The 26,229-nt window shown below is 38.8% G+C and overlaps 1 protein-coding gene across 1 annotated transcript in view; it reads left to right on the plus strand.

Annotated features, from left to right (window-relative positions):
• The first annotated feature begins 507 nt into the window (after positions 1–507).
• LOC141727720 (maestro heat-like repeat-containing protein family member 1) overlaps positions 508–26,229 on the plus strand; it is a 37,220-nt gene continuing 11,498 nt past the window's right edge. The window contains exons 1-6 of the mRNA XM_074534006.1: positions 508–752; positions 5,873–5,951; positions 7,611–7,724; positions 13,999–14,072; positions 18,728–18,877; positions 19,705–19,788. Coding sequence (XP_074390107.1) covers positions 14,007–14,072; positions 18,728–18,877; positions 19,705–19,788 — 300 coding nt within the window. The 5' untranslated portion in view covers positions 508–752; positions 5,873–5,951; positions 7,611–7,724; positions 13,999–14,006. The remainder of the gene's footprint in view (positions 753–5,872; positions 5,952–7,610; positions 7,725–13,998; positions 14,073–18,727; positions 18,878–19,704; positions 19,789–26,229) is intronic.

Here is a 26,229-nt window from a genome sequence, read left to right on the forward strand (position 1 = left end):
CCAATTTTCCCCCAATTTTTTTTCTGTATTTCCCCCAAATTTTCCCCAATTTTGTTCTGTATTTCCCCCAAATTTTCTCCAATTTTTCCCCAATTTTCTCCCAAATTTCCCACAAATTTTCTCCAATTTTCCCCCCAATTTTTTTCTGTATTTCCCCCAAATTTTGCCCAATTTTTTTCTGTATTTCCCCCAAATTTTCTCCAATTTTCTCCCAAATTTCCCCCAAATTTTCTCCAATTTTCCCCCAATTTTTTTCTGTATTTTCCCCAAATTTTCTCCAATTTTCTCCCAAATTTCCCCCAAATTTTCTCCAAATTTTCCCCTTTTTTTTCTGTATTTCCCCCAAATTTTCCCCAATTTTTTTCTGTATTTCCCCCAAATTTTCTCCAATTTTCCCCCAATTTTTTCCTGTATTTCCCTCACATTTTCTCCAATTTTTCCCCAATTTTTTTTTGTATTTCCCCCACATTTTCTCCAATTTTCTCCCAAATTTCCCCCAAATTTTCTCCAATTTTTCCCCAATTTTTTCTGTATTTCCCCCAAATTTTCTCCAATTTTTCCCCAATTTTTTTCTGTATTTCCCCCAAATTTTCCCCAATTTTTTTCTGTATTTCCCCCACATTTTCTGCAATTTTCCCCAATTTCTGTGTGTGTTTCAGAGCCTGTGCCAGATCCTGGACTCGTCGGTGGCTCTGGGCGGCCGCGCTCTGGAGCCGCAGCTGGAGCCGCTCCTGGGGACGCTGCTCAACCAGGTCAGAAATTCCCACTTTTTCCCTGGAAAAATTTCCCAAAATTTTCAGGATTTTCCCCAGATTTTTCCCAAATTTTTGTCAATATTTTTTCGGCGATTTTTCAATGATTTTTCTGCATTTTTCTGAGAATTTTGTAGGATTTTTCTGGGATTTTCCCAGGAATTTTCAAGATTTTTTCCTGGCTTTTTCCAGGATTTTTCTGGGAATTTTCAGGATTTTTTCCTGGGATTTTCTCAAAATTTTCTTGGCATTAAAAAAAAAACAAATCCAGATTTTCCTGGGATTTCCCCAGAATTTTTCCAGAATTTTTTCATTATTTTCTCAATTTTTCCCAGGAATTTTGGCCGCTCCTGGCAGTGCTACTCAACCAGGTCAGCAAATTCTGGAATTTTCCATCCCTTGGGACATTCCCACATTTTCCCTGGAAAAGTTCCCCAAAATTTTCAGGATTTTCCCCAGATTTTCCCCAAATTTTTGTCAATATTTTTTCTGCGATTTTTCAATGATTTTTCTGAGAATTTTCTAGGATTTTTCTGGGATTTTCTCCGAAATTTCCTGGATTTTTCTTGGATTTTTTTCTGGGATTTTCCCAAGAATTTTCAGGACTTTTTCCTGGGTTTTTGTGGGAATTTTCCTGGCTTTTTCCAGAATTTTCCCAGGAATTTTCAGGATTTTTTCCTGGCTTTTTCCAGGATTTTTCTCTGAATTTTAAGGATTTTTTTCCTGAGATTTTCTCAGAATTTCCTTGGGATTTCTAAAAAATAAAAAAAATTCAGATTTTCCTGGGATTTTCCCAGAATTCTTAGGAAATTCCCAGATTTTCCTTGGAAAAGTTCCCCAAAATTTTCAGGATTTTCCCCAGATTTTCCCCAAATTTTTGTCAATATTTTTTCTGCGATTTTTCAAGGATTTTTCTGCATTTTTCTGAGAATTTTCTAGGATTTTTCTGGGATTTTCTCCGAAATTTCCTGGATTTTTCTTGGATTTTTTTCTGGGATTTTCCCAAGAATTTTCAGGACTTTTTCCTGGGTTTTTGTGGGAATTTTCCTGGCTTTTTCCAGAATTTTCCCAGGAATTTTCAGGATTTTTTCCTGGCTTTTTCCAGGATTTTCCCAGGAATTTTCAGGATTTTTTTTCCTGAGATTTTCTCAGAATTTCCTTGGGATTTCTAAAAAATAAAAAAATTCAGATTTTCCTGGGATTTCCCCAGAATTTTTTCCATGATTTTCTCCATTTTTCCCAGGAGTTTTGGCCGCTCCTGACAGCGCTGCTCAACCAGGTCAGAGATTCTGGAATTTTCCATCCCTTGGAATTCTGGAATTTTCCATCCTTTGGCAATTCTGAACCCCCCAAACCATTCCCAGATTTTTCCTTGATTTTTTTCTGAGATTTTTCTGGGATTATTCTGAATTTTTTCTGCATTTTTCCAGGATTATTCCATTATTTTTCTTGGAGCTTCCTGGATTTTTCTCAGGATTTTTCAGGATTTTTCTGGGAATTTTTGTGGGATTTTTCCTGTGTTTTTCCTGGTTGTTCCCACAAATTTTCAGGATTTTTTTCCTGGATTTTCCAGGATTTTTCTGGGATTTTTCCTGGATTTTCTAAGAATTTTCTTGGGATTTTTCCAGGATTTTACCTGGATTTTTTCTGATTTTTTGGGGCTTTTTTCTAGATTTTTCTGGGAAAATTTTTGGGATTTTCTCAGGATTTTTGGCCGCTCCTGGGGGCGCTGCTCAACCAGGTCAGCAAATTTCCATCCCTGGGGATTCTGGAATTTTCCATCCCTTGGCAAATTCCCACATTTTCCCTGGAAAAGTTCCCCAGTTTTTCAGGATTTTCCCCAGAATTTCCCCAATTTTTTTGTCAATATTTTTTCTGCGATTTTTTTGCATTTTTCTGAGAATTTTCTAGGATTTTTCTGGGATTTTCTCCTAAATTTCCTGTATTTTTCTTGGATTTTTTTCTGGGATTTTTCCAGGAATTTTGAGGATTTTTTCTCGGATTTTTTCAGGAATTTTCCTGGGGATTTTCCTGAGGATCTTCCCTGAATTTTTCCTGATTTTTTTCCTCAACTTTTCCCAGGATTTCCCTCAGACTTTTCCAAAGATTTTTCAGGATTTTTCCTGGATTTTCCCAATTTTTGGGGGGATTTTTTCTGGGATTTTTCCAGGAATTTTGAGGATTTTTCTCGGATTTTTTCAGGAATTTTTTCTGGGGATTTTCCCAGATATTTTCTGTATTTTTCCCCAACTTTTCCCAGGATTTCCCCCAGACTTTTCCCAGGATTTTTTTCAGGATTTTTCCTGGATTTTCCCAATTTTTGGGGGGATTTTTTCCGGGATTTTCCCAGGAATTTTGAGGATTTTTTCTCGGATATTTTTCAGGAATTTTTCTGGGGATTTTCCCAGATATTTTCTGTATTTTTCCCCAACTTTTCCCAGGATTTCCCCTCAGACTTTTCCCAGGATTTTTTTCAGGATTTTTTCTGGATTTTCCCAATTTTTGGGGGGATTTTTTCTGGGATTTTCCCAGGAATTTTGAGGATTTTTCTCTGATTTTTTCAGGAATTTTTCTGGGGGTTTTCCTGGGATTTTCTCAAATATTTTCTGTATTTTTCCCCAACTTTTCCCAGGATTTTTTCAGGATTTTTCCTGGATTTTCCCAATTTTTGGGGGGATTTTTTCCGGGATTTTTCCAGGAATTTTGAGGATTTTTTCTGGGATTTTTTCAGGATTTTTTCCGGGGATTTTCCCGGGATTTTTCCTGATTTATTTTCCCCAAATTTTCCCTGATTTCCCCTCAGACTTTTCCCAGGATTTTTTTCAGGATTTTTCCTGGATTTTCCCAATTTTTGGGGGGATTTTTTTCCGAGATTTTCCCAGGAATTTTGAGGACTTTTCTCGGATTTTTTCAGGAATTTTCTGGGGATTTTCCCTGAATTTTTCCTGATTTTTTTCCCCCAACTTTTCCCAGGATTTTTTTCAAGATTTTTCCCAGGATTTTTTTCAGGATTTTCCCCTGGATTTTCCAAATTTTTGGGGGGATTTTTTCCGGGATTTTCCCAGGAATTTTGAGGATTTTTCTGGGATTTTTTCAGGAATTTTTCTGGGGATTTTCCTGGGGATTTTCCCTGAATTTTTCTTGTTTTATTCCCCAATTTTTCCCAGGATTTTTTTCAAGATTTTCCCCAGGATTTTTTTCAGGATTTTTCCTGGATTTTCCCAATTTTGGGGGGATTTTTTCTGGGACTTTTCCAGGAATTTTGAGGATTTTTTCTTGGATTTTTTCAGGAATTTTTCTGGGGATTTTGCTGGGATTTTCCCAGATATTTTCTGTATTTTTCCCCAACTTTTCCCAGGATTTCCCCCAGACTTTTCCCAGGATTTTTTCAGGATTTTTCCTGGATTTTCCCAATTTTGGGGGGATTTTTTCTGGGATTTTCCCAGGAATTTTGAGGATTTTTCTCGAATTTTTTCAGGAATTTTTCTGGGGATTTTCCTGGGGATTTTCCCTGAATTTTTCCTGATTTTTTTCCCCAACTTTTCCCAGGATTTTTTTCAAGAATTTTCCCAGGATTTTTTCAAGATTTTTCCTGGATTTTCCCAATTTTTGGGGGGATTTTTCTGGGATTTTTCCAGGAATTTTGAGGATTTTTCTGGGATTTTTTCAGGAATTTTTCTGGGCATTTTCCTGGGATTTTTCCTGATTTTTTTCCCCAACTTTTCCCAGGATTTTTTTCAAGAATTTTCCCAGGATTTTTTCAGGATTTTTTCCTGGATTTTCCCAATTTTTGGGGGGATTTTTTCCGGGATTTTTCCAGGAATTTTGAGGATTTTTCTCTGATTTTTTCAGGAATTTTCCTGGGGATTTTCCCTGATTTTTTCTGATTTTTTCCCCCAACTTTTCCCAGGATTTCCCCCGGGCTTTTCCCAGGATTTTTTTCAGGATTTTCCCAATTTTTGGGGGGATTTTTTCCGGGATTTTCCCAGGAATTTTGAGGATTTTTTCTGGGATTTTTTCAGGAATTTTTCTGGGGATTTTCCCTGAATTTTTCCTTATTTATTTTGTCCCAAATTTTCCCTGATTTCCCCTCAGACTTTTCCCAGCATTTTTTTCAGGATTTTTCCTGGATTTTTCCCAATTTTTGGGGGGATTTTTTCTGGGATTTTCCCAGGAATTTTGAGGATTTTTTCAGGAATTTTTCAGGAATTTTTCCGGGGATTTTCCCTGAATTTTTACTGATTTATTTTTCCCAAATTTTCCCTGATTTTCCCAGGATTTTTTTCAGGATTCTTCCTGGATTTTCCAATTTTTGGGGGGATTTTTTCTGGGATTTTCCCAGGAATTTTGAGGATTTTTTCTCGGATTTTTTCAGGATTTTTTCTGGGGATTTTCCTGGAATTTTTCCTGATTTTTTTCCCCAACTTTTCCCAGGATTTCCCCCAAACCTTTCCCAGGATTTTTTCAGGATTTTTCCTGGATTTTCCCAATTTTTGGGGGGATTTTTTCCGTGATTTTTCCAGGAATTTTGAGGATTTTTTCTGATTTTTTCAGGAATTTTTCTGGGGATTTTCCTGGGATTTTCCCAGATATTTTCTGTATTTTTCCTGATTTATTTTTCCCTGATTCCCCCAGACTTTTCCCAGGATTTTTTTCAGGATTTTTCCTGGATTTTCCCAATTTTTGGGGGAATTTTTCCGGGATTTTCCCAGGAATTTTGAGGGTTTTTTCTGGGATTTTTTCAGGAATTTTTCTGGGGATTTTCCTGGGATTTTCCCAGATATTTTCTGTATTTTTCCCCAACTTTTCCCAGGATTTTTTCAGGATTTTTCCTGGATTTTCCCAATTTTTGGGGGGATTTTTTTCTGGGATTTTCCCAGGAATTTTGAGGATTTTTTCTCGGATTTTTTCAGGAATTTTTCTGGGGATTTTTCCGGAATTTTTCCTGATTTTTTTCCCCAACTTTTCCCAGGATTTTCCCAATTTTGGGGGGATTTTTTCCGTGATTTTTCCAGGAATTTTGAGGATTTTTTCTGGGATTTTTTCAGGAATTTTCCGGGAATTTTCCAGGAATTTTTCCTGATTTATTTTGTCCCAAATTTTCCCTGATTTCCCCTCAGATCTGCGCTCCTGCTGATCCCAGCATCCCCACCAGCAGCAAGAACCACACGGAGCTGCTGCGCTGCTTCTCTGTCCTGGGTGAGAAATCCCCAAAATTCCCAAAATTCCCAAAAATTCCCAAAAATTCCACCATTTCCCCCAAAATTCCATTATTTTCCCCTAAATTTCCTTGAATTTTCCCCCCAAATTTTGTCATTTTCCTTGAAAATCCCATAAATTTGCTCCCCAAATTCCCTGATTTTCCCCCTAAAATCCCTCATTTTTTTCCCTAAATTCCCTGATTTTTCCCCAAAACTCCTGGATTTCTCCCAAAATTCCCGGATTTTCCCTCAAAGTTCTCTGATTTCTCCCCAAAATTCCATCATTTACCCCAAAAATTCCAAGATTTCCTTCCAGAAATGGATGGATTTCCCCCAAATTTCTTTGAATTTTCCACCAAAATGCCACCATTTTGTCCCCCAAAATTCCCTGATTTCCCCTCAAAATTCCCTGATTTCTCCCCAAAATTCCCTGATTTTTCCTCCAAAATTCCCTGATTTTTCCTCCAAAATTCCATGTATTTCTCCCCAAAATTGCCTGATTTTCTCCCAAACTCCCTGATTTTCCTTCAAAATTCCCTGATTTTCCCTCATAATTCCCTGATTTTCTCCCAAAATTCCGTGTATTTATGCCCAAAATTCCCTGGTTTCTCCTCCAAAATTCCGTGTATTTCTCCCCAAAATTCCCTGGTTTTTTCCCAAACTCCCTGATTTTCCCTCAAAATTCCCTGGTTTCTCCCCAAAATTCCATGTATTTCTGCCCAAAATTCCTTGATTTTCCCTCAAAATTCCATGTATTTCTCACCAAAATTCCCTGATTTCTCCCCAAAATTCCATGTATTTTCCCCCAAATTCCTGGCATTTCTCCCAATTTTTCCCCTAAAACTCCTGAATTCCCCCAAAATTTGCACTTTTCACCCCAAAAATCCCAATTTCACTACAAAATTCCCGGTTTTCCCCCCAAATTCCCATTTTTACCCCAAAATTCCCACTTTTCCCCCCGAAATTCCCATTTTTACCCCAAAATTCCCGTTTTTCCCCCTGAAATTCCCATTTTTCATCCCCAAATTCCCGTTTTTAGCCCCAAAATTCGCACTTTTCACCCCAAAATTCCCATTTTTCCCCCCAAACTCCCACTTTTCCCCCCCATATTCCCGTTTTCCCCCAAAATTCCCAGTTTTCACCCCAAATTCCCGTTTTTCCCCCCAAAATTCGCACTTTTCACCCCAAAATTCCCAATTTCACTCCAAAATTCCCGTTTTTCCCCCCAAATTCCCGTTTTCACCCCAAAATTCCCATTTCTCCCCCAAATTCCAGTTTTCCCCCCAAAATTCGCACTTTTCACCCCAAAAATCCCAATTTCACTACAAAATTCCCGGTTTTCCCCCCAAATTCCCGTTTTCCCCCCAAAATTCCCGTTTTCCCCCCTGAAATTCCCATTTTTCACCCCCAAATTCCGTTTTTCCCCCAAAATTCACACTTTTCTCCCCAAAATTCCCTGGTTTTCCCCCAAAATTCCATGTATTTCTCCCAAACGTCCTGATTTTCCCTCAAAATTCCCTGATTTTCCCTCAAAATTCCCTGATTTCTGCCCAAAATTCCATGTATTTCTACCCAAAACTCCCTGATTTTCCCTCAAAATTCCCTGATTTTCCCTAATTTCCCGTTTTTCCCCAAATTCCCGTTATTTCCCCCCCAGCCCGGCCGTTCCCGGAGCGGGTGCTGCAGTGGCTGCTGCCGCGGCTGGAGAGCGGCTCCGAGCGGCACCGCCAGGGGGCGCTGCGGCTGCTGCGCCACCTCCTCAACAGCAACCGTGAGGGACATGGGGGGGTTTAATGGGGGATTTAATGGGGTTTTATTGGGGTTTTTAATGGGGTTTTATCGGGATTTATTGAGGGATTTATTGGGGGATTTTATGGGATCTTATATGGGGGTCCATGGCTGGGTGCAGTTCCGAGAGGCACCGCCAGGGGGCGCTGCGGCTGCTGCGCCACCTCCTCAACAGCAACCGTGAGGGACATGGGGGGGGATTTAATGGGGATTTATTGGGGTTTTTAATGGGGTTTTATTGGGGTTTTTAAATGGGGTTTATCGGGATTTATTGGGGGATTTATTGGGGGTTTTTAATGGGGTTTTATCAGGATTTATTGGGGTTTTTAATGGGGTTTTTAATGGGGTTTTATCGGGATTTATTGGGGTTTTTAATGGGATATTAGGTTTTTTTAAATTGGATTTTTATGGGGTTTTTAATGGGTTTCACTTGGAATTTATTAGGGGATTTAATGGTAATTTTATGGGGTTTTGGGGGTTTTTAATGGTTTCCTTTGGGGTTTTTTGGGGGGTTTTATGAGATTTTTATGGGGATTTATTGAGGGTTTTTAATGGGATTTTTATGGGGTTTATTCCGGATTATTGGGGGTTTCTTATGGGAGTTTTACAGAGGGTTTTATGGAGGATTTTTTTGTTTTTATGGGATTTATTGGGGGTTTTATTGGGGATTTTATGGAGGATTTCATGGGGTTTTTAAATTGGTTTTATTGGGTTTTATTGGGACTTTTGGGGGTTTTTTATGGGGGTTTATTGGGGATTTATGGGGATCTTTTATGGGATTTATTGGGGATTTTTAGGGGGGTTTTATGAGTTTGAAAATGAGATTTTTGGGGGGATTTATTGGGGGATTTATTGGGGTTTTTAATGGGGTTTTATCGGGATTTATTGAGGGGTTTATTGGGGTTTTATCGGGATTTATTGAGGGGTTTATTGGGGCTTTTAATGGGGTTTTATCGGGATTTAATGGAGTTTTAATGGGGTTTTATCGGGATTTATTGAGGGGTTTATTGGGGTTTTTAATGGGGTTTTATCGGGATTATTTATTGAAGGGGTTTATTGGGGTTTTATCGGGATTTATTGAGGGGTTTATTGGGGTTTTTAATGGGGTTTTATCGGGATTTATTGAGGGATTTATTGGGGATTTTTAATTGGGTTTTATTGGGATTTATTGGGGTTTTTAATGGGGTTTTATCGGGATTTATTGGAGTTTTAATGGGGTTTTATCGGGATTTATTGAGGGGTTTATTGGGGTTTTTAATGGAGTTTTATCGGGATTTATTGGGGTTTTTAATGGGGTTTTAATGGGATTTATTGGGGGATTTATTGGGGTTTTTAATGGGGTTTTAATGGGATTTATTGGGGTTTTTAATGGGGTTTTATCGGGATTTATTGGGGGATTTATTGGAGGTTTTTAATGGGGTTTTATAGGGATTTATTGGGGGATTTAATGGGGTTTTATCGGGATTTATTGAGGGATTTATTGGGGTTTTTAATGGGGATTTATTGGGATTTATTGAGGGATTTAATGGGGTTTTTAATGGGGATTTATTGGGATTTATGGGGGTTTTTAATGGGGTTTTATCAGGATTTATTGAGGGTTTTATTCGGGTTTTTAATGGGGTTTTATCGGGATTTATTGGGGGATTTCATGGGGTTTTTAATGGGGTTTTATCGGGATTTATTGAGGGATTTATTGGGGTTTTTAATGGGGTTTTATCGGGATTTATTGGGGGTTTTCATGGAATTTTTAGGGGGTTTTATTGGGGGTTTTTAATGGGGTTTTATTGGGACTTATTGAGGGATTTATTGGGGGTTTTAATGGGGTTTTATCAGGATTTATTGGGGGTTTTAATGGGGTTTTATCGGGATTTATTGGGGTTTTTAATTGGGTTTTATCGGGATTTATTGGGGGATTTATTGGGATTTTTAATGGGGTTTTATTGGGATTTATTGAGAGATTTATTGGGGTTTTTAATTGGGTTTTATCGGGATTTATTGAGGGATTTATTGGGGGATTTATTGGGGGTTTTAATGCAGTTTTATCGGGATTTATTGGGATGTTTAATGGGGTTTTATCGGGATTTATTGGGGGATTTATTGGGGTTTTTAATGGGGTTTTATTGGGATTTATTGGGGGTTTTCATGCAATTTTTAGGGGGTTTTATTGGGGGATTTTGGGGTTTTATTGGGGGTTTTATTGGGGGTTTAAGTGGTTTTATCAGGATTTATTGAGGGATTTATTGGGGGTTTTATCGGGATTTATTGAGAGATTTACTGGGGTTTTTAATGGGGTTTTATTGGGGTTTTTAATAGGGTTTTATTGGGATTTATTGGAGGTTCTGTTGGGGTTTTATTGGGATTTATTGGGGGATTTATTGGGATTTTTAATGGGGTTTTAATGGGATTTATTGGGGTTTTTAATAGGGATTATCGGGATTTATTGGGGTTCTTAATGGGGGTTTTATCGGGATTTATTGGGGTTCTTAATGGGGTTTTATCAGGATTTATTGAGGGATTTATTGGGGTTTTTAATGGGGTTTTATCGGGATTTATTGGGGGTTTTAATGGGGTTTTATCGGGGTTTATTGGGGATTTATTGGGGTTTTTAATGGGGTTTTAATGGGGTTTTATTGGGATTTATTGGGGTTTTTAATGGGGTTTTAATGGAATTTATTGGGGTTTTAATGGGGTTTTTAATGGGGTTTTAATGGAATTTATTGGGGTTTTAATGGGGTTTTATCGGGATTTATTGGGGGATTTATTGGGGGTTTTAATGGGGTTTTTAACGGGATTTATTGGGGGATTTATTGGGGGTTTTAATGGGGTTTTTAATGGGGTTTTGTCAGGATTTATTGAGGGATTTATTGGGGGATTTATTGGGGTTTTTAATGGGGTTTTATCGGGATTTATTGAGGGATTTATTGGGGTTTTTAATGGGGTTTTAATGGGGTTTTATCGGGGGTTTTTAATGGGGTTTTAATGGGATTTATTGGGGTTTTAATGGGATTTATTGGGGGATTTTATGGGGCTCTATTGGGATTTATTGGGGTTTTTAGTGGGGTTTTATCAGGATTTATTGGGGGTTTTTAATGGGGTTTTATCGGGATTTATTGGGGTTTTTAATGGGGATTTATTGAGGGATTTATTGGGGTTTTTAATGGGGTTTTTAATGGGGTTGTATCGGGATTTATTGGGGTTTTTAATTTTATCGGGGTTTATTGAGGTTTTTAATGGGGTTTTTAATGGGGTTTTATCAGGATTTATTGGGGATTTAATGGGGTTTTTACTGGGGTTTTATCAGGATTTATTGGGGTTTTTAATGGGGTTTTATCGAGATTTATTGGGGTTTTTAATGGGGTTTTTAATGGGGTTTTATCGGGATTTATTGAGGGATTTATTGGGGTTTTTAATGGGGTTTTATCGGGATTTATTGGGGTTCTATTGGGATTTATTGGGGATTTTTAATGGGATTTTATCGGGATTTATTGGGGGATCTATTGGGGTTTTTAATGGGGTTTTATCGGGATATATTGAGGGATTTATTGGGGTTCTATTGGGATTTATTGGGGATTTTTAATGGGGTTTTATCGGGATTTATCGAGGGATTTATTGGGGTTTTTAATGGGGTGTTATCAGGATTTATTGGGGGATTTATTGGGGTTTTTAATGGGGTTTTATTTGGATTTATTGGGGGATTTATTGGGGTTTTTAATGCAGTTTTATCGGGATTTATTGCGATGTTTAATGGGGTTTTATCAGGATTTATTGAGAGATTTTTTGGGGTTTTTAATGGGGTTTTATTGAGGGATTTATTGGGGATTTTATGGGATCTTATATGGGGGTCCATGGCTGGGTGCAGTTCCGAGAGGCACCGCCAGGGGGCGCTGCGGCTGCTGCGCCACCTCCTCAACAGCGCCCGTGAGCGACACGGACATGGGGGGGGATTTAATGGGGTTTTTAATGGGGTTTTTAATGGGATTCATCAGGATTTATTGGGGTTTTTAATGGGGTTTTATCAGGATTTATTGGGTTTTTAATGGCGATTTATTGAGGGATTTATTGGGGTTTTTAATGGGGTTTTATCGGGATTTATTGGGGGTTTTTAATGGGGTTTTATCAGGATTTATTGGGGGATTTATTGGGGTTTTTAATGGGGTTTTATCGGGATTTATTGGGGTTTTTAATGGGGTTTTATCAGGATTTATTGGGGGATTTATTGGGGTTTTTAATGGGGTTTTATCGGGATTTATTGGGGTTTTTAATGGGGTTTTATCAGGATTTATTGGGGGATTTATTGGGGTTTTTAATGGGGTTTTATCGGGATTTATTGGGGTTTTTAATGGGGTTTTATCAGGATTTAATGGGGTTTTTAATGGGGTTTTATCGGGATTTATTGGGGGATTTATTGGGGTTTTTAATGGGGTTTTATCGGGATTTATTGGGGGATTTATTGGGGTTTTTAACTGGGTTTTATCGGAATTTATTGAGGGTTTTAATGGGGTTTTATCGGGATTTATTGGGGATTTATTGGGGTTTTTAATGGGGTTTTATTGGGGTTTTATCAGGATTTATTGGGGGTTTTAATGGGGTTTTTGCAGGGATTTATTGAGGGATTTATTGGGGTTTTTAATGGGGTTTTGTCGGGATTTATTGGGGGATTTATTGGGGTTTTTAATGGGTTTTATTGGGATTTATTGGGGTTTTTAATGGGGTTTTATCGGGATTTATTGGGGTTTTTTAATGGGGTTTTACCGGGATTTAGTGGGGATTTATTGGGGTTTTATTGGGATTTATTGGGGGATTTTATGGGGTTCTATTGGGATTTATTGGGTTTTTAATGGGTTTTATCGGGACTTATTGGGGTTTTTATTGGGGTTTTATCAGGATTTATTGGGGGTTTTTAATGGGGTTTTATCAGGATTTATTGAGGGATTTTTTGGGAGGTTTTAATGCGGTTTTATCGGGATTTATTGAGGGGATTTATTGGGGTTTATTGGGGATTTATTGGGTTTTTAATGGGTTTTATCGGGATTTATTGAGGGATTTATTGGGGTTTTTAATGGGGTTTTTAATGGGGATTTAATGGGGTTTTAATGGGGATTTGTCAGGATTTATTGGGGTTTTTAATGGGGTTTTTAATGGGGTTTTATCGGGATTTATTGGGGGATTTATTGGAGGTTTTTAATGGGGTTTTATCGGGATTTATTGGGGGATTTAATGGGGTTTTAATGGGACTTATTGGGGCTTTTAATGGGGCTTTATGGGGATTTATTGGGGTTTTTAATGGGATTTTATCGGGATTTATTGGGGGATTTATTGGGGATTTTAATGGGGTTTTATCGGGATTTGTTGGGGTTTTTAATGGGGTTTTATCGGGATTTATTGGGGTTTTTAATGGGGTGTTATCAGGATTTATTGGGGGATTTATTGGGGTTTTTAGTGGGGTTTTATTTGGATTTATTGGGGGATTTAATGGGTTTTTAATGGCGTTTTATCGGGATTTATTGGGGGATTTATTGGGGTTTTTAATGGGGTTTTATGGGGATTTATTGGGGTTTTTAATGGGTTTTTCATCGGGATTTATTGGGGTTTTTAATGGGGTTTTATCGGGATTTATTGGGGGATTTATTGGGGTTTTATCAGGATTTATTGGGGGATTTATTGAGGTTTTTAATGGGGTTTTATCGGGATTTATTCGGGATTTATTGGGGTTTTTAATGGGGTTTTATTGGGATTTATTGAGGTTTTTAATGGGGTTTTATCGGGATTTATTGAGGGATTTATTGGGGGATTTTGGGGGATTTTATGGGGGTTTTTGGGTGTTTTTTATGGGGGATTTTATGGGCAATTTATGGGTTTTTCATGGGGATTTTAATGAGATTTTTATGGAGTTTTTACAGGGTTTATTTGGCATTTATAAGGGGATTTTATGGGGTTTTTAATGGGATTTATTGGGGATTTTTTTGGGGGTTTATGTGGGGTTTTTGTGGGATTTAATGGGGGATTTTATGGGGTTTATGATGGGATTTATTGGGGGATTTTACAGTGATATTATGGGGATTTTATGGGAATTTTATCGAAGTTTAATGGATTTTTCTGGGGGTTTTCTGAGATTTATGAGGGGATTTATTGGGAGATTTTCTGGGATTTTTGGGAATTTTCTGCGGAACTTTTGTGGGTTTTTTAGGATTTTTAGAGAAACAATTTCTGCATTTCTTGAGCATTTTCCCATCCCAAATTCTGATTTTTTTTTGCAGCTTCCCAGATGGAAGCGCAAAAAGTTTCCATCCTCTCTGCCCTCAAAGTTCCTCTGCAGGACGGGAGCCCCAAGGTATCCCCAATTCCAGGAATTCTGTGGAAAATTCCAGGAATTCCATGGAAAATTCAGGAATTCCATGGAAAATTCCAGAAATTCCCAAAAATCCCAGGTGCCATTGCCCTTCCCTGGCCCTAGGGGGCGCTAAAGGGATTTTATTTCATTTTTCCCATTTTTCCCCATTTTTCCCATTTTTCCCCATTTCCCTAGAAAAAATCAGATTTTTTTCACCCTTTTCCCTCAATTTTCTCCCCTTTTTTCACCATTTTCTCAATTTCCCCCCAAATTTCCCAGTTTTTTCCCCGATTTTCCACCATTTTTTCACAGTTTCTCCCCCCATAATTCCCATTTTTCCCATTTTTCCCCATTTTCCTCCATTTCTCCCCCACATTTCCCCCAATTTTCACCGATTTTTTTCCTCATTTTTCTCTCCAAAATTCCCATTTTTTCACCATTTTACCCCATTTTCCACCGGTTTTTTTCCATTTTTTCCCAGTTCTCCCCCATAATTCCATTTGTCCCATTTTTCACCATTTTCCTCCATTTCTCCCCCAGATTTCCCCCAATTTTCACCGATTTTTTCCTCATTTTTCACCGGATTTACCCTCCAAAATCCCCATTTTTTTCTCCATTTTTTCCCCATTTTTTCCCCATTTTTTCTCCATTTTTCCCCAAATTCCCATTTTTCCCATTTTTCCCCCATTTTCTTCCATTTCTCCCCCACATTTCCCCCAATTTTCACCGACTTTTTCCTCAATTTTTCACCATTTCCCCCCCAAAATTCCCATTTTTTTCACCGTTTTTCTCCATTTTTTCACCTTTTTCTCATTTTTCCCCACTTCTCCCCATAATTCCCATTTTTCCCCATTTTTCCCCATTTCTCCCTCATATTTCCCCCAATTTTCACCGATTTTTTTTCCTCATTTTTCACCGGATTTTGCTCTCCAAAATCCCCATTTTTTCCCCATTTTTTCTCCATTTTTTCCCCCATTTTTTCCCCATTTTTCCCCATTTTTTCCCCATTTTTTCCTCCATTTTTCCACCGTTTTTCCCCATTTTTTCCCCATTTTTTCACCATTTTTTCACCATTTTTTCCCCGTTTTTTCCCCCATTTTTTCCCCAAATCCCCATTTTTCCCCAAATTCCCCATTTCTCACCCATTTTCCCCCATTTCTCCCCAGGTCAGAGGGGCCCCTGGTGCAGCTGATCCCGGCTCCTCACTCCCATTTCCCCCCCAAAATCCCCATTTTTTCCCCATTTTTTCCCCATTTTTTCCCCATTTTTCCCCATTTTTTCCCCATTTTTCCCCATTTTTTCCCCATTTTTTCCCCATTTTTCCCCATTTTCCCCCCATTTTTTCCCCATTTTTCTCTCCATTTTTTCTCCATTTTTCCCATTTTCCCCCATTTTTTCCCCATTTTTTCTCAATTTTTTCTCCATTTTTCCCCCATTTTTTCCCATTTTTTCCCCATTTTTTCTCTATTTTTCCCCATTTTTTCTCCATTTTTTCCCCATTTTTTCCCCATTTTTTTCTCCATTTTTTTATCTATTTTTTCCCCATTTTTTCACCATTTTTCCCCATTTTTCCCCCATTTTCCCCATATCCCCATTTCTCACCCAAATTTCCCATTTTTCTCCAGGTCAGAGGGGCCCTGGTGCAGCTGATCCCGGCTCCTCACTCCCATTTCGCCTCCAAAATTCTCCATTTTTTCACCTTTTTTCCCCATTTTTTCCATTTTTCACCATTTTTCTCATTTTCCCCCACTTCTCCCCATAATTCCCATTTTCCCCATTTTCCTCCATTTCTCCCCCACATTTCCCCCCAATTTTCACAGATTTTTTTCCTCATTTTTCACCGGATTTTCCTCTCCAAAATCCCCCATTTTTTCCCCATTTTTTCTCCATTTTTCCCCCATTTTCCCCCATTTTTTCCCCATTTTCCCCCCATTTTTTACCCATTTTTCCCCATTTTTTCCCCATTTTTCCTCCATTTTTTCACCATTTTCCCCCTCAAAATCCCCATTTTTTCACCGTTTTTCTCCATTTTTTCACCGTTTCTCCCCATTTTTCACCGTTTTTCCCCCATTTTCCCCAAATTCCCGTTTCTCACCCATTTTCTCCCCATTTTCCCCAGGTCAGAGGGGCCCTGGTGCAGCTGATCCCGGCTCCTCACTCCCATTTCCACCCAAAATTCTCCATTTTTTCCCCATTTTTCCCCATTTTTTCACCATTTCTTCACCATTTCTTCACCATTTTTTCCCCATTTTTTCCCATTTTTTCTCCATTTTTTCCCCATTTTTCCCCCATTTTTTTCACCATTTTTTCACCGTTTTTCCCCTCCAAAATCCCCATTTTTTTCCCCATTTTTCCCCCTTTTTTCTCCATTTTTTCCCCCATTTTTTCCCCATTTTTTCCCCATTTTTCTCTCATTTTTCCCCATTGTTTTCTCCATTTTTCCCCCATTTTTTCCCCATTTTTCCCCATTTTTTCCCCATTTTTTCCACATTTTCTCTCCATTTTTTCTCCATTTTTTCCCCGTTTTTCCCCATTTTTTCCCCATTTTTCCCCATTTTTTCCCCATGTTCCCCATTTTTTCCCCATTTTTCACCATTTTTTCCCCATTTTTTCACCATTTTTTCCCATTTTTTCCCATTTTTTCCCATTTTTCCCCATTTTTTCCCATTTTTCCCCATTTTTTCACCATTTTTTCCCCATTTTTCCCCATTTTTTCCCCATTTTTCCCCCATTTTTTCTCCATTTTTTCCCCATTTTTTCCCCATTTTTTCTCCATTTTTCCCCCATTTTTTCCCCATTTTTCTCCTAATTTTTCTCCATTTTTTCCCCATTTTTCCCCATTTTTTCCCCATTTTTTCACCGGTTTTCCCCCATTTTTCCTCCATTTCTCCCCCACATTTCCCCAATTTTCACTGATTTTTTCCCCCATTTTTCTCCATTTTTCTCCATTTTTTCCCCCATTTTTCCCCATTTTTTCACCATTTTTCCCCATTTTTCCCCATTTTTTTCCCCATTTTTCCCCCATTTTTTCTCCATTTTTTCCCCATTTTTTTCTCCATTTTTCCCCCATTTTTTCCCCATTTTTTCTCCTAATTTTTCTCCATTTTTTCCCCATTTTTTCACCGGTTTTCCCCATTTTTTCACCATTTCTCCCCATTTTTTCCCTATTTTTCCCCCATTTTCCCCAAATTCCCATTTCTCACCCAAATTTCCCATTTTCCCCAGGTCAGAGGGGCCCTGGTGTAGCTGATCCCGGCTCCTCACTCCCATTTCCACCCCCAAAATCTCCATTTTTCACCATTTTTTCTCCATTTTTTCCCCAGTTTTCCCCCATTTTTTCACCATTTTTTTTCACAGATTTTCCCCTCCAAATCTCCTTTTTTCCCCATTTTCCCCCCATTTTTCCCACATTTTTCCCCCATTTTTTCTCCATTTTTCCCCATTTTTTCTCCTTTTTTCACCATTTTTCCCCATTTTTTCACCGTTTTTTTCCGTTTTTTCCCCATTTTTCCCCAAATCCCCCATTTTCCCCAAATTCCCATTTCTCACTCCATTTTTCCCATTTTCCCCCCATATTTTCTCCAATTTCACCCACAATCTTCTCATTTTTCCACCGATTTTCCTCTCCAAAATCCCCATTTTTCCCCATTTTTCCCCCTTTTTTCTCCATTTTTTCTCCATTTTTCCCCCATTTTTCCCCTTTTTTTCTCCATTTTCCCCCATTTTTTCCCCATTTTTTCCCCCATTTTTTCTCATTTTTCCCCATTTTTCCCATTTTTCCCCCTTTTTTTCCCCATTTTTTCCCCATTTTTCTCCATTTTTTCTCCATTTTTCCCCCATTTTTTTCCCCTTTTTTTCTCCATTTTTCCCCCATTTTTCCCCCTTTTTTCCCCCATTTTTTCTCCATTTTTCCCCTTTTTTCTCCCATTTTTTCCCCATTTTTTCTCCATTTTTCCCCATTTTTCCCCCATTTTTTCCCCATTTTTTCTCTATTTTTTCCCCATTTTTTCTCCATTTTTTCCCCATTTTATCTCCATTTTTTCTCCATTTTTCCCCTATTTTCCCCATTTTTCCCCCATTTTTTCACCGTTTTTCCCCCCCAAAATCCCATTTTTCCCCATTTTTTCCCCATTTTTTCCCCATTTTTTCCCCATTTATTCTCCATTTTTTCTCCATTTTTTCCCCATTTATTCTCCATTTTTTCACCATTTTTTTCACAGTTTTTCCCCTCCAAAATCCCCACTTTTTCCCCATTTTTTCTCCATTTTTTCCCCAATTTTTTCTCCGTTTTTCCCCATTTTTTCACACGGTTTTTCCATTTTTTTCTCCATTTTTTCTATATTGTTTCTCCTTTTTTTCCCCTTTTTTTCCCCATTTTTTCCCCATTTTTTCCCCATTTTTTCTACATTTTCCTCCATTTCTCCCCCAGATTTCCCCCAATTTTCACCGATTTTTTCCCCATTTGTTCCCCAGTTTTTTCACCATTTCCCTTCCAAAATTCCCATTTTTTTTCCCCATTTTCCCCATTTTTTCTCCATTTTTTCCCCGTTTTTCTCCATTTTTTCACCGTTTTTCCCCATTTTTTCACCGTTTTCTCCATTTTTTCACCGTTTTTTCCCCATTTCTCACCCAATTTCCCATTATTTTCTCCCCAGGTCAGGGGTGCCCTGGTGCAGCTGATCAGTGCCCTGGCTCACCGTGGTTTCCTGCAGCAGCAGCAGCAGCAGCAGCAGCAGCAGCAGCACCCGGGGGCGGAGGCGCTGCTGCAGTTCCTGCTCCAGCAGTGCGACCTCCCCGACGAACCGGTCACAATTCCCGCTTTTTCCTCATTTTCCCAAATTTTCCCCAACTTTTCCTACCCCTTCCCAATTTTCCCCATCCTTCTCCCAACTTTTCCCTATTTTTCCCCATTTTTTCCCATTTTTTCCAAATTTTCCATCATTTTCCCCCCATTTTTCCCCATCCCTTTCCCCATCATTTTCCCAATTTTCCCCAACTTTTCCCATCATTTTCCTATTTTTCCAGCTTTTCCCCAATTTTTCCCACTTTTTTCCCATCCTTTTCCCAATTTTTCCCCCATCCTTTTCCCATCCTTTTCCCAATTTTTCCAACTTTTCCCAACCTTCTCCCAATTTTTCCCCATTTTTCCCCATCCTTTCCAATCCTTTTCCCAATTTTCCCATTTTCCCCAACTTTTCCCAATCCTTTCCCAACCTTTTCCCCATTTTTCCCATTTTCCCCTCCATTTATTCCATATTTTTCCATTTTTCCCCCTTTTCCCCAATTTTCCCATCCTTCTCCCAATTTTTTCATTCTTTTCCAAGTTTTCCCCCATTTCCTCCCCATTTTCCCCAACTTTTCCCACCCTTCTCTCAATTTTTCCCCATTTCCCCATCGTTTCCCAATTCTTTTCCAATTTTCCCATTTTTTCCCAATTTTCCCCAACTTTTCCCCTCATTTTCCCAATTTTTTCCCATCCTTTTCCCATCATTTTCCCAATTTTTCCAACTTTTCCCAACCTTCTCCCAATTTTTCCCCATTTCCCCCATTTTTCCCCCAATTTTCTCCCCAATTTTTCCCAATTTTTTTCCCAAATTTTCCCATTTTCCCCAATTTCTCCCATTTCCCGCAGCCCCCCGGGATGGCGGAGGAAATTCCCGAGGATCCCTCGAGCGACGACGTTCGGAGCGTCAGCGTCAGCACCCTGTCCTGCTCTGCTCCACCGTGCCCCGACATGGCCCAGGTCAGATTATCCCAAAATTCCCAAAAACAGAAACTCCCAACATTCCAGGCCCCAAAATTCCCAAAAAATTCAAATTGCAAAATTCCCAGAGAAAAAAATCCCAAAATTCCAAGAAATTCCAGTCCCCAAAACTCCCAATTCTGAGGAATTTTGAATCCAAAAATTCTCAATTCTGAGGAATTTTGAATCCAAAAATTTCCCCAAAATTCACAATTCTGAGGAATTTAAATTCCCAAAATTCCCAATTCTGGAAACTTGAATCCCAAAATTCTCCCCAAAATTCCCAATTCTGGAGATTTCAACCCAAAATTCCAGAAATTCCAGTCCCCAAATTTCCCCAATTCTGACACATTTCAATTCCCAAATTCCCAGAGAACAAAATCCCAGAATTCATAAAAAATCCCAAAAAAATCCCAAAAAATTCAATTTCTGGGAATAAATCCCCAAAATTTCCAATCCCAAATTTTCACAAGATCCCCAATTGTGACAAATTCCAATTCCAAAATTCCCAATTCTGGGAGATTTCACCCCAAAATCCCCAATTCTGAAGGATTTTAACCCCAAAATTCTCCCAAAATTCCTTCAAAATTCCCAATCCCAAAGAATTTTTATCCCAGACTTTTCCCAAATGCCAATCCTGAGAAATTTTCAATCTCAAAACTTTCCCAGAACTCCAGTCCTGAGGGGATTTTACTCCCAGAATTCCAAGAAATTTCAATCCCAAAATTCCCAAAAAAATTCAAATCCCAAAATCTCAAAGTTCCCCAAAAATAAAAAAAATCCCCAAAAATTCAAATTCTGGGAATAAAATCCCCAAAATCCCCAATCCCGAGGGGTTTCCTGCTCCTGCTCAGCATCACCCACGTGAGATTTGGGGAAAAAGCCCACAAAAAATTAAAAATAATTCAAATCCCAAAATTCCCAGAGGAAAAAAATCCGGAATTCCAAAAAAAATCCCCAAAAATTCAAATTCTGGGAATAAAATCCCCAAAATCCCCAATCCCGAGGTGTTTCCTGCTCCTGCTCAGCTCCACCGTGCCCGACATGGCCCAGGTCAGATTATCCCAAAATTCCCAAAAAACAGAAATTCCCAAAATCCCCAAAAAAATCCCCAAAAAAATCCCCCAAAAATCCCCAAAAAATCCCAAAAAAATCCCCAAAAATTCCAATTCTGGGAATAAAATCCCAAAATTCCAATCTCTGCTGCTGCTCAGCTCCACCGTGCCCGACCTCGCACAGGGTCAGATTATCCCAAAATTCCACAAAAAATAGAAAATTCCCAAAAAATAGAAATTCCCAAAATTCCCAAAAAATTCCCCCAAAAAAATTCCAAAAAAAAAATCAAACTCTGGGAATAAAATCCCCAAAATCCCAATCCCGAGGGTTTCCTGCTCCTGCTCAGCTCCACCGTGCCCGACATCGCCCAGGTCAGATTATCCCTAAATTCCCAAAAAACAGAAATTCCCAACATTCCCAGAGAAAAAAATCCAAAATCCCAAAAAAATCCCCCAAAAAATTCCCCAAAAAAGTCAAATTCTGGGAATAAAATCCCCAATCCCGAGGGGTTTCCTGCTCCTGCTCAGCTCCACCGTGCCCGACATGGCACAGGTCAGATTTGGGGAAAAATCCCAAAAAATTCCCAAAATTCCCAGAGAAAAAAAATCCCAAAATTCAAAAAAAATCCCAAAAAAATTCCCCAAAAAAATCCCCCAAAAAAAATCCCCCAAAAAAATCCCCCAAAAAATCCCAAAAAAATCCCAAAAAAATCCCCAAAAAATCCCCCAAAAAATGCCAAAAAAATCCCCAAAAATTCAAATTCTGGAATAAAATCCCAAAATTCCCAATCCCTGCTGCTGCTCTGCTCCACCGTGCCCGACATGGCACAGGTCAGGTTTGGGGGAAAAACACAAAAAACAGAATTCCCAACATTCCCAAAAAAATTCCCCCAAAAAATCCCCCAAAAATCCAAATTCTGGGAATAAAATCCCCAAAATTCCCAATCCGAGGGGTTTCCTGCTCCTGCTCAGCTCCACCGTGCCCCACATGGCCCAGGTCAGATTATCCCAAAATTCCCAAAAAATTCCCAAAATCCAAAAAAAATTCAAATTCTGGGAATTATACACCAAAACTCCCAATTGTGGGAGATTCCAGCCCAAAATTCAAGAAATTCCATTCCCAGAATTCCCAGAAATGTCAATCCCAAAATTCCCAATTCGGAGGGGATCACAATTCCAAAATTCCAAGAAATTCCATTCCCAAAATTCCCAATCCTGAAGAATTTTCAATCCCAAAATTCTCAATCCTGAATGATTTTAATCCCAAAATTTCCCCAAAATTCCCAATTCTGGGTAACTTGAATCCCAAAATTCCCAAAAAATGAAAAATTCCAAAATTCCCAGAGAAAAAAATCCAAAATTAAAAAAAACCCCAAAAAAATCCCCAAAAAATCAAATTCTGGGAATAAAATCCCCAAAATCCCCAATCCCGAGGGGTTTCCTGCTCCTGCTCAGCTCCCGCATCGCCCACATGAGATTATCCCAAAATTCCACAAAAAATAGAAATTCCCAACATTCCAGGCCCAAAATTCCAAAAAATTCAAATTCCAAAATTACCAGAAAAAATAATCCCAAAATTCCAAGAAATTCCAGTCCCAAAAACTCCCAATTCTGACACATTTTATTCCCAGAATTCCGAGAAATTTCAACCCCAAAATTCCCAATTCTGAGGAATTGAAATTCCCAATATTCCCAATTCGGAGGGGATTAAAATCCCAAAATTCCAAGAAATTCCTTTCCCAAAATTCCCAATTCTGAGAAATTTCAATTCCCAATATACCCAATTCGGAGGGGATTTTATCCCAAAATTCCAAGAAATTTCAACCCCAAAATTCCCAATTCTGAGAATTTAAATTCCCAAAATTCCCAATTCTGGGAAACTTGAATCCCAAAATTCTCCCCAAATTCCCAATTCTGGGAGATTTCAGCCCAAAATTCCCAAAAATTCCAGTCCCAAAACTCCCAATTCTGACACATTTCAATTCCCAAAATTCCCAGAGAACAAAATCCCAAAATTCCCCAAAAAAATTCCCAAAAAAATCCCCAAAATTTCAAATTCTGGGAATAAAATCCCCAAAATCCCCAATCCTGAGGAGTTTCCTGCTCCTGCTCAGCATCACCCACGTGAGATTTGGGGGAAAAACCCACAAAAAAATTAAAAATAATTCAAATTCCAAAATTCCCAGAGAAAAAAAATTCCAAAATTAAAAAAAAATCCCCCAAAAAATCCCCCAAAAATCCAAATTCTGGGAATAAAATCCCCAAATTCCCAATCCCGAGGGGTTTCCTGCTCCTGCTCAGCTCCCGGCATCGCCCACGTGAGATTATCCCAAAATTCCACAAAAAATAGAAATTCCCAAAAAATAGGAATTCCCAAAATTCCAAAAAAATCCCCCCAAAAAATTCCCCAAAAATCCCCAAAAAATCCCAAAAAAATCCCCAAAAAATCCAAATTCTGGGAATAAAATCCCCAATCCCGAGGGGTTTCCTGCTCCTGCTCAGCTCCCGGCATCACCCAGGTCAGATTTCGGGGAAAAAATCCCAAAAAACAGAAATTCCCAAAATTCCCAGAGACAAAAATCCCAAAATTCCAAAAAAATCCCCCAAAAAATCCCCAAAAAATCCCCAAAAAATCCAAATTCTGGGAATAAAATCCCCAAAATCCCCAATCCCGAGGGGTTTCCTGGTCCTGCTCTGCTCCACCGTGCCCGACATCACCCAGGTCAGATTATCCCAAAATTCCACAAAAAAATAGAAATTCCCAAAAAATAGAAATTCCCAAAAATCCCCAAAAAATCCCCCCAAAATCCCCAATCCCGAGGGGTTTCCTGCTCCTGCTCTGCTCCACCGTGCCCGACATGGCACAGGTCAGATTATCCCAAAATTCCACAAAAATAGAAATTCCAAAAATTCCCAAAAAAATCCCACAAAAATCCCCCAAAAAATCCCCAAAAAAATCCAAAAAAATCCAAATTCTGGGAGATTTCACCCCAAAAGGGGTTTCCTGATCCTGCTCTGCTCCACCCTGCCCGACATGGCACAGGTCAGATTATCCCTAAATTCCACAGAAAATAGAAAATTCCCAACATTCCCAAAAAATCCCCCAAAAAATCCCAAAAAAATCCCCAAAAATTCCAATTCTGGGAATAAAATTCCCAATCCCGAGGGGTTTCCTGCTGCTGCTCAGCTCCACCGTGCCCGACATCGCCCAGGTCAGATTGGGGAGAAAATCACAAAAAAATAGAAATTCCTAAAATTCAAAAAAAAATTCCCAAAAAAATCCCCCAAAAAAATCCCAAAAAATCCCCAAAAAAATCCCCAAAAAAATCCAATTTCTGGAATAAAATCCCCAAAATCCCCAATCCGAGGGGTTTCCTGATCCTGCTCTGCTCCACCATGCCCGGCATCGCCCAGGTCAGATTATCCCAAAATTCCACAAAAAATAGAAATTCCCGACATCCCCAAAAAATCCCCAAAAAAATCCCCAAAAAATCCCCAAAAATCCCCAAAAATCCCCAAAAAATCCCAAAAAAAAATCCCCCAAAAATCCCAAAAAATCCCAAAAAAATCCCCCAAAAATCCCCAAAAATCCAAAAAAAATCCCCAAAAAATCCCCAAAAAATCCAAATTCTGGGAATAAAATCCCAAAATCCCCAATCCCGAGGGGTTTCCTGCTCCTGCTCTGCTCCACCGTGCCCGACATGGCACAGGTCAGATTATCCCAAAATTCCACAAAAAATAGAAATTCCCAACATTCCCAAAAAAATTCCATAAAAATCCCAAAAAAATCCCCAAAAATCCCCCAAAAATCCCCAAAAATTCAAATTCTGGAATAAAATCCCAAAATTCCCAATCCCTGCTGCTGCTCTGCTCCACCGTGCCCGGCATCGCCCAGGTCAGATTTGGGGAAAAAACACAAAAAACAGAAATTCCCAACATTCCCAGAAAAAAAAATCCCTAAATTAAAAAAAATCCAAAAAAATTAAAAAAAAAATCAAATTCTGGGAATAAAATCCCCAAATCCCCAATCCTGAGGGGTTTCCTGCTGCTGCTCAGCTCCACCGTGCCCGACATGGCACAGGTCAGATTTGGGGAAAAATCCGCAAAAAATTCCCAAAATTCCCAGAGAAAAAAATCCCAAAATTCAGAAAAAATCCCAAAAAAATCCCCAAAAAATCCCCAAAAAAATCCAAATTCTGGGAATAGAATCCCCAAAATTCCCAATCCCGAGGGGTTTCCTGCTCCTGCTCAGCTCCACCCTGCCCGACATGGCCCAGGTCAGATTTGGGGAAAAAATCCCAAAAACCAGAAATTCTCAAAATTTCCCAGAGAAAAAAATCCCAAAATTAAAAAAAAATCCCAAAAAAAATTCCCCAAAAAAATCCCCAAAAAAATCCCCAAAAAAAATCCCCCAAAAAAATCCCCCCAAAAAAAATCCCCAAAAAAATTCCCCAAAAAAATCCCCAAAAAATCCCCCAAAATCCCAAAAAATCCCAAAAAATCCCAAAAAAATCCCCCAAAAATCCCAAAAAAATCCCAAAAAAATCCAAATTCTGGGAGATTTCACCCAAAAGGGTTTCCTGATCCTGCTCAGCTCCACCGTGCCCGACATGGCACAGGTCAGATTATCCCAAAATTCCACAAAAAATAGAAATTCCCAACATTCCAAAAAAATCCCCCACAAAAATCCCAAAAAAATCCCCAAAAATTCCAATTCTGGCAATAAATTTCCCAATCCCGAGGGGTTTCCTGCTCCTGCTCAGCTCCACCGTGCCGACATGGCACAGGTCAGATTATCCCAAAATTCCACAAAAAATAGAAATTCCCAAAAAATAGAAATTCCCAACATTCCCCAAAAAAATCCCAAAAAAATCCCCAAAAAATAAAAAAAAAAACCCAAAAATTCCAATTCTGGGAATAAAATCCCCAAATTCCCCAATCCCGAGGGGTTTCCTGCTCCTGCTCAGCTCCCGGCATCGCCCACATGAGATTATCCCAAAATTCCACAAAAAATAGAAATTCCCAAAAAATAGAAATTCCCAAAATTCCCCAAAAAATCCCAAAAAAATTCCAAAAAAATCAAATTCTGGGAATAAAATCCCCAAATTCCCAATCCCGAGGGGTTTCCTGATCCTGCTCAGCCCCACCATGCCCGACATGGCACAGGTCCACATTTGGGGGAAAATCACAAAAAATAGAAATTCCCAAAATTCCCAGAGAAAAAAATCCCCCAAAAAATTCCCCCAAAAAAATTCCCCCAAAAAATCCCCAACAAAATCCCCAAAAAATCCCCCAAAAAATCCCCAAAAAAATCCCCAAAAATTGAAATTCTGGGAATAAAATCCCCAAAATCCCCAAT

The sequence above is a fragment of the Zonotrichia albicollis genome, unplaced genomic scaffold, assembly GCF_047830755.1.
Source record: "Zonotrichia albicollis isolate bZonAlb1 unplaced genomic scaffold, bZonAlb1.hap1 Scaffold_222, whole genome shotgun sequence".
NCBI classification, from domain to species: domain Eukaryota; kingdom Metazoa; phylum Chordata; class Aves; order Passeriformes; family Passerellidae; genus Zonotrichia; species Zonotrichia albicollis.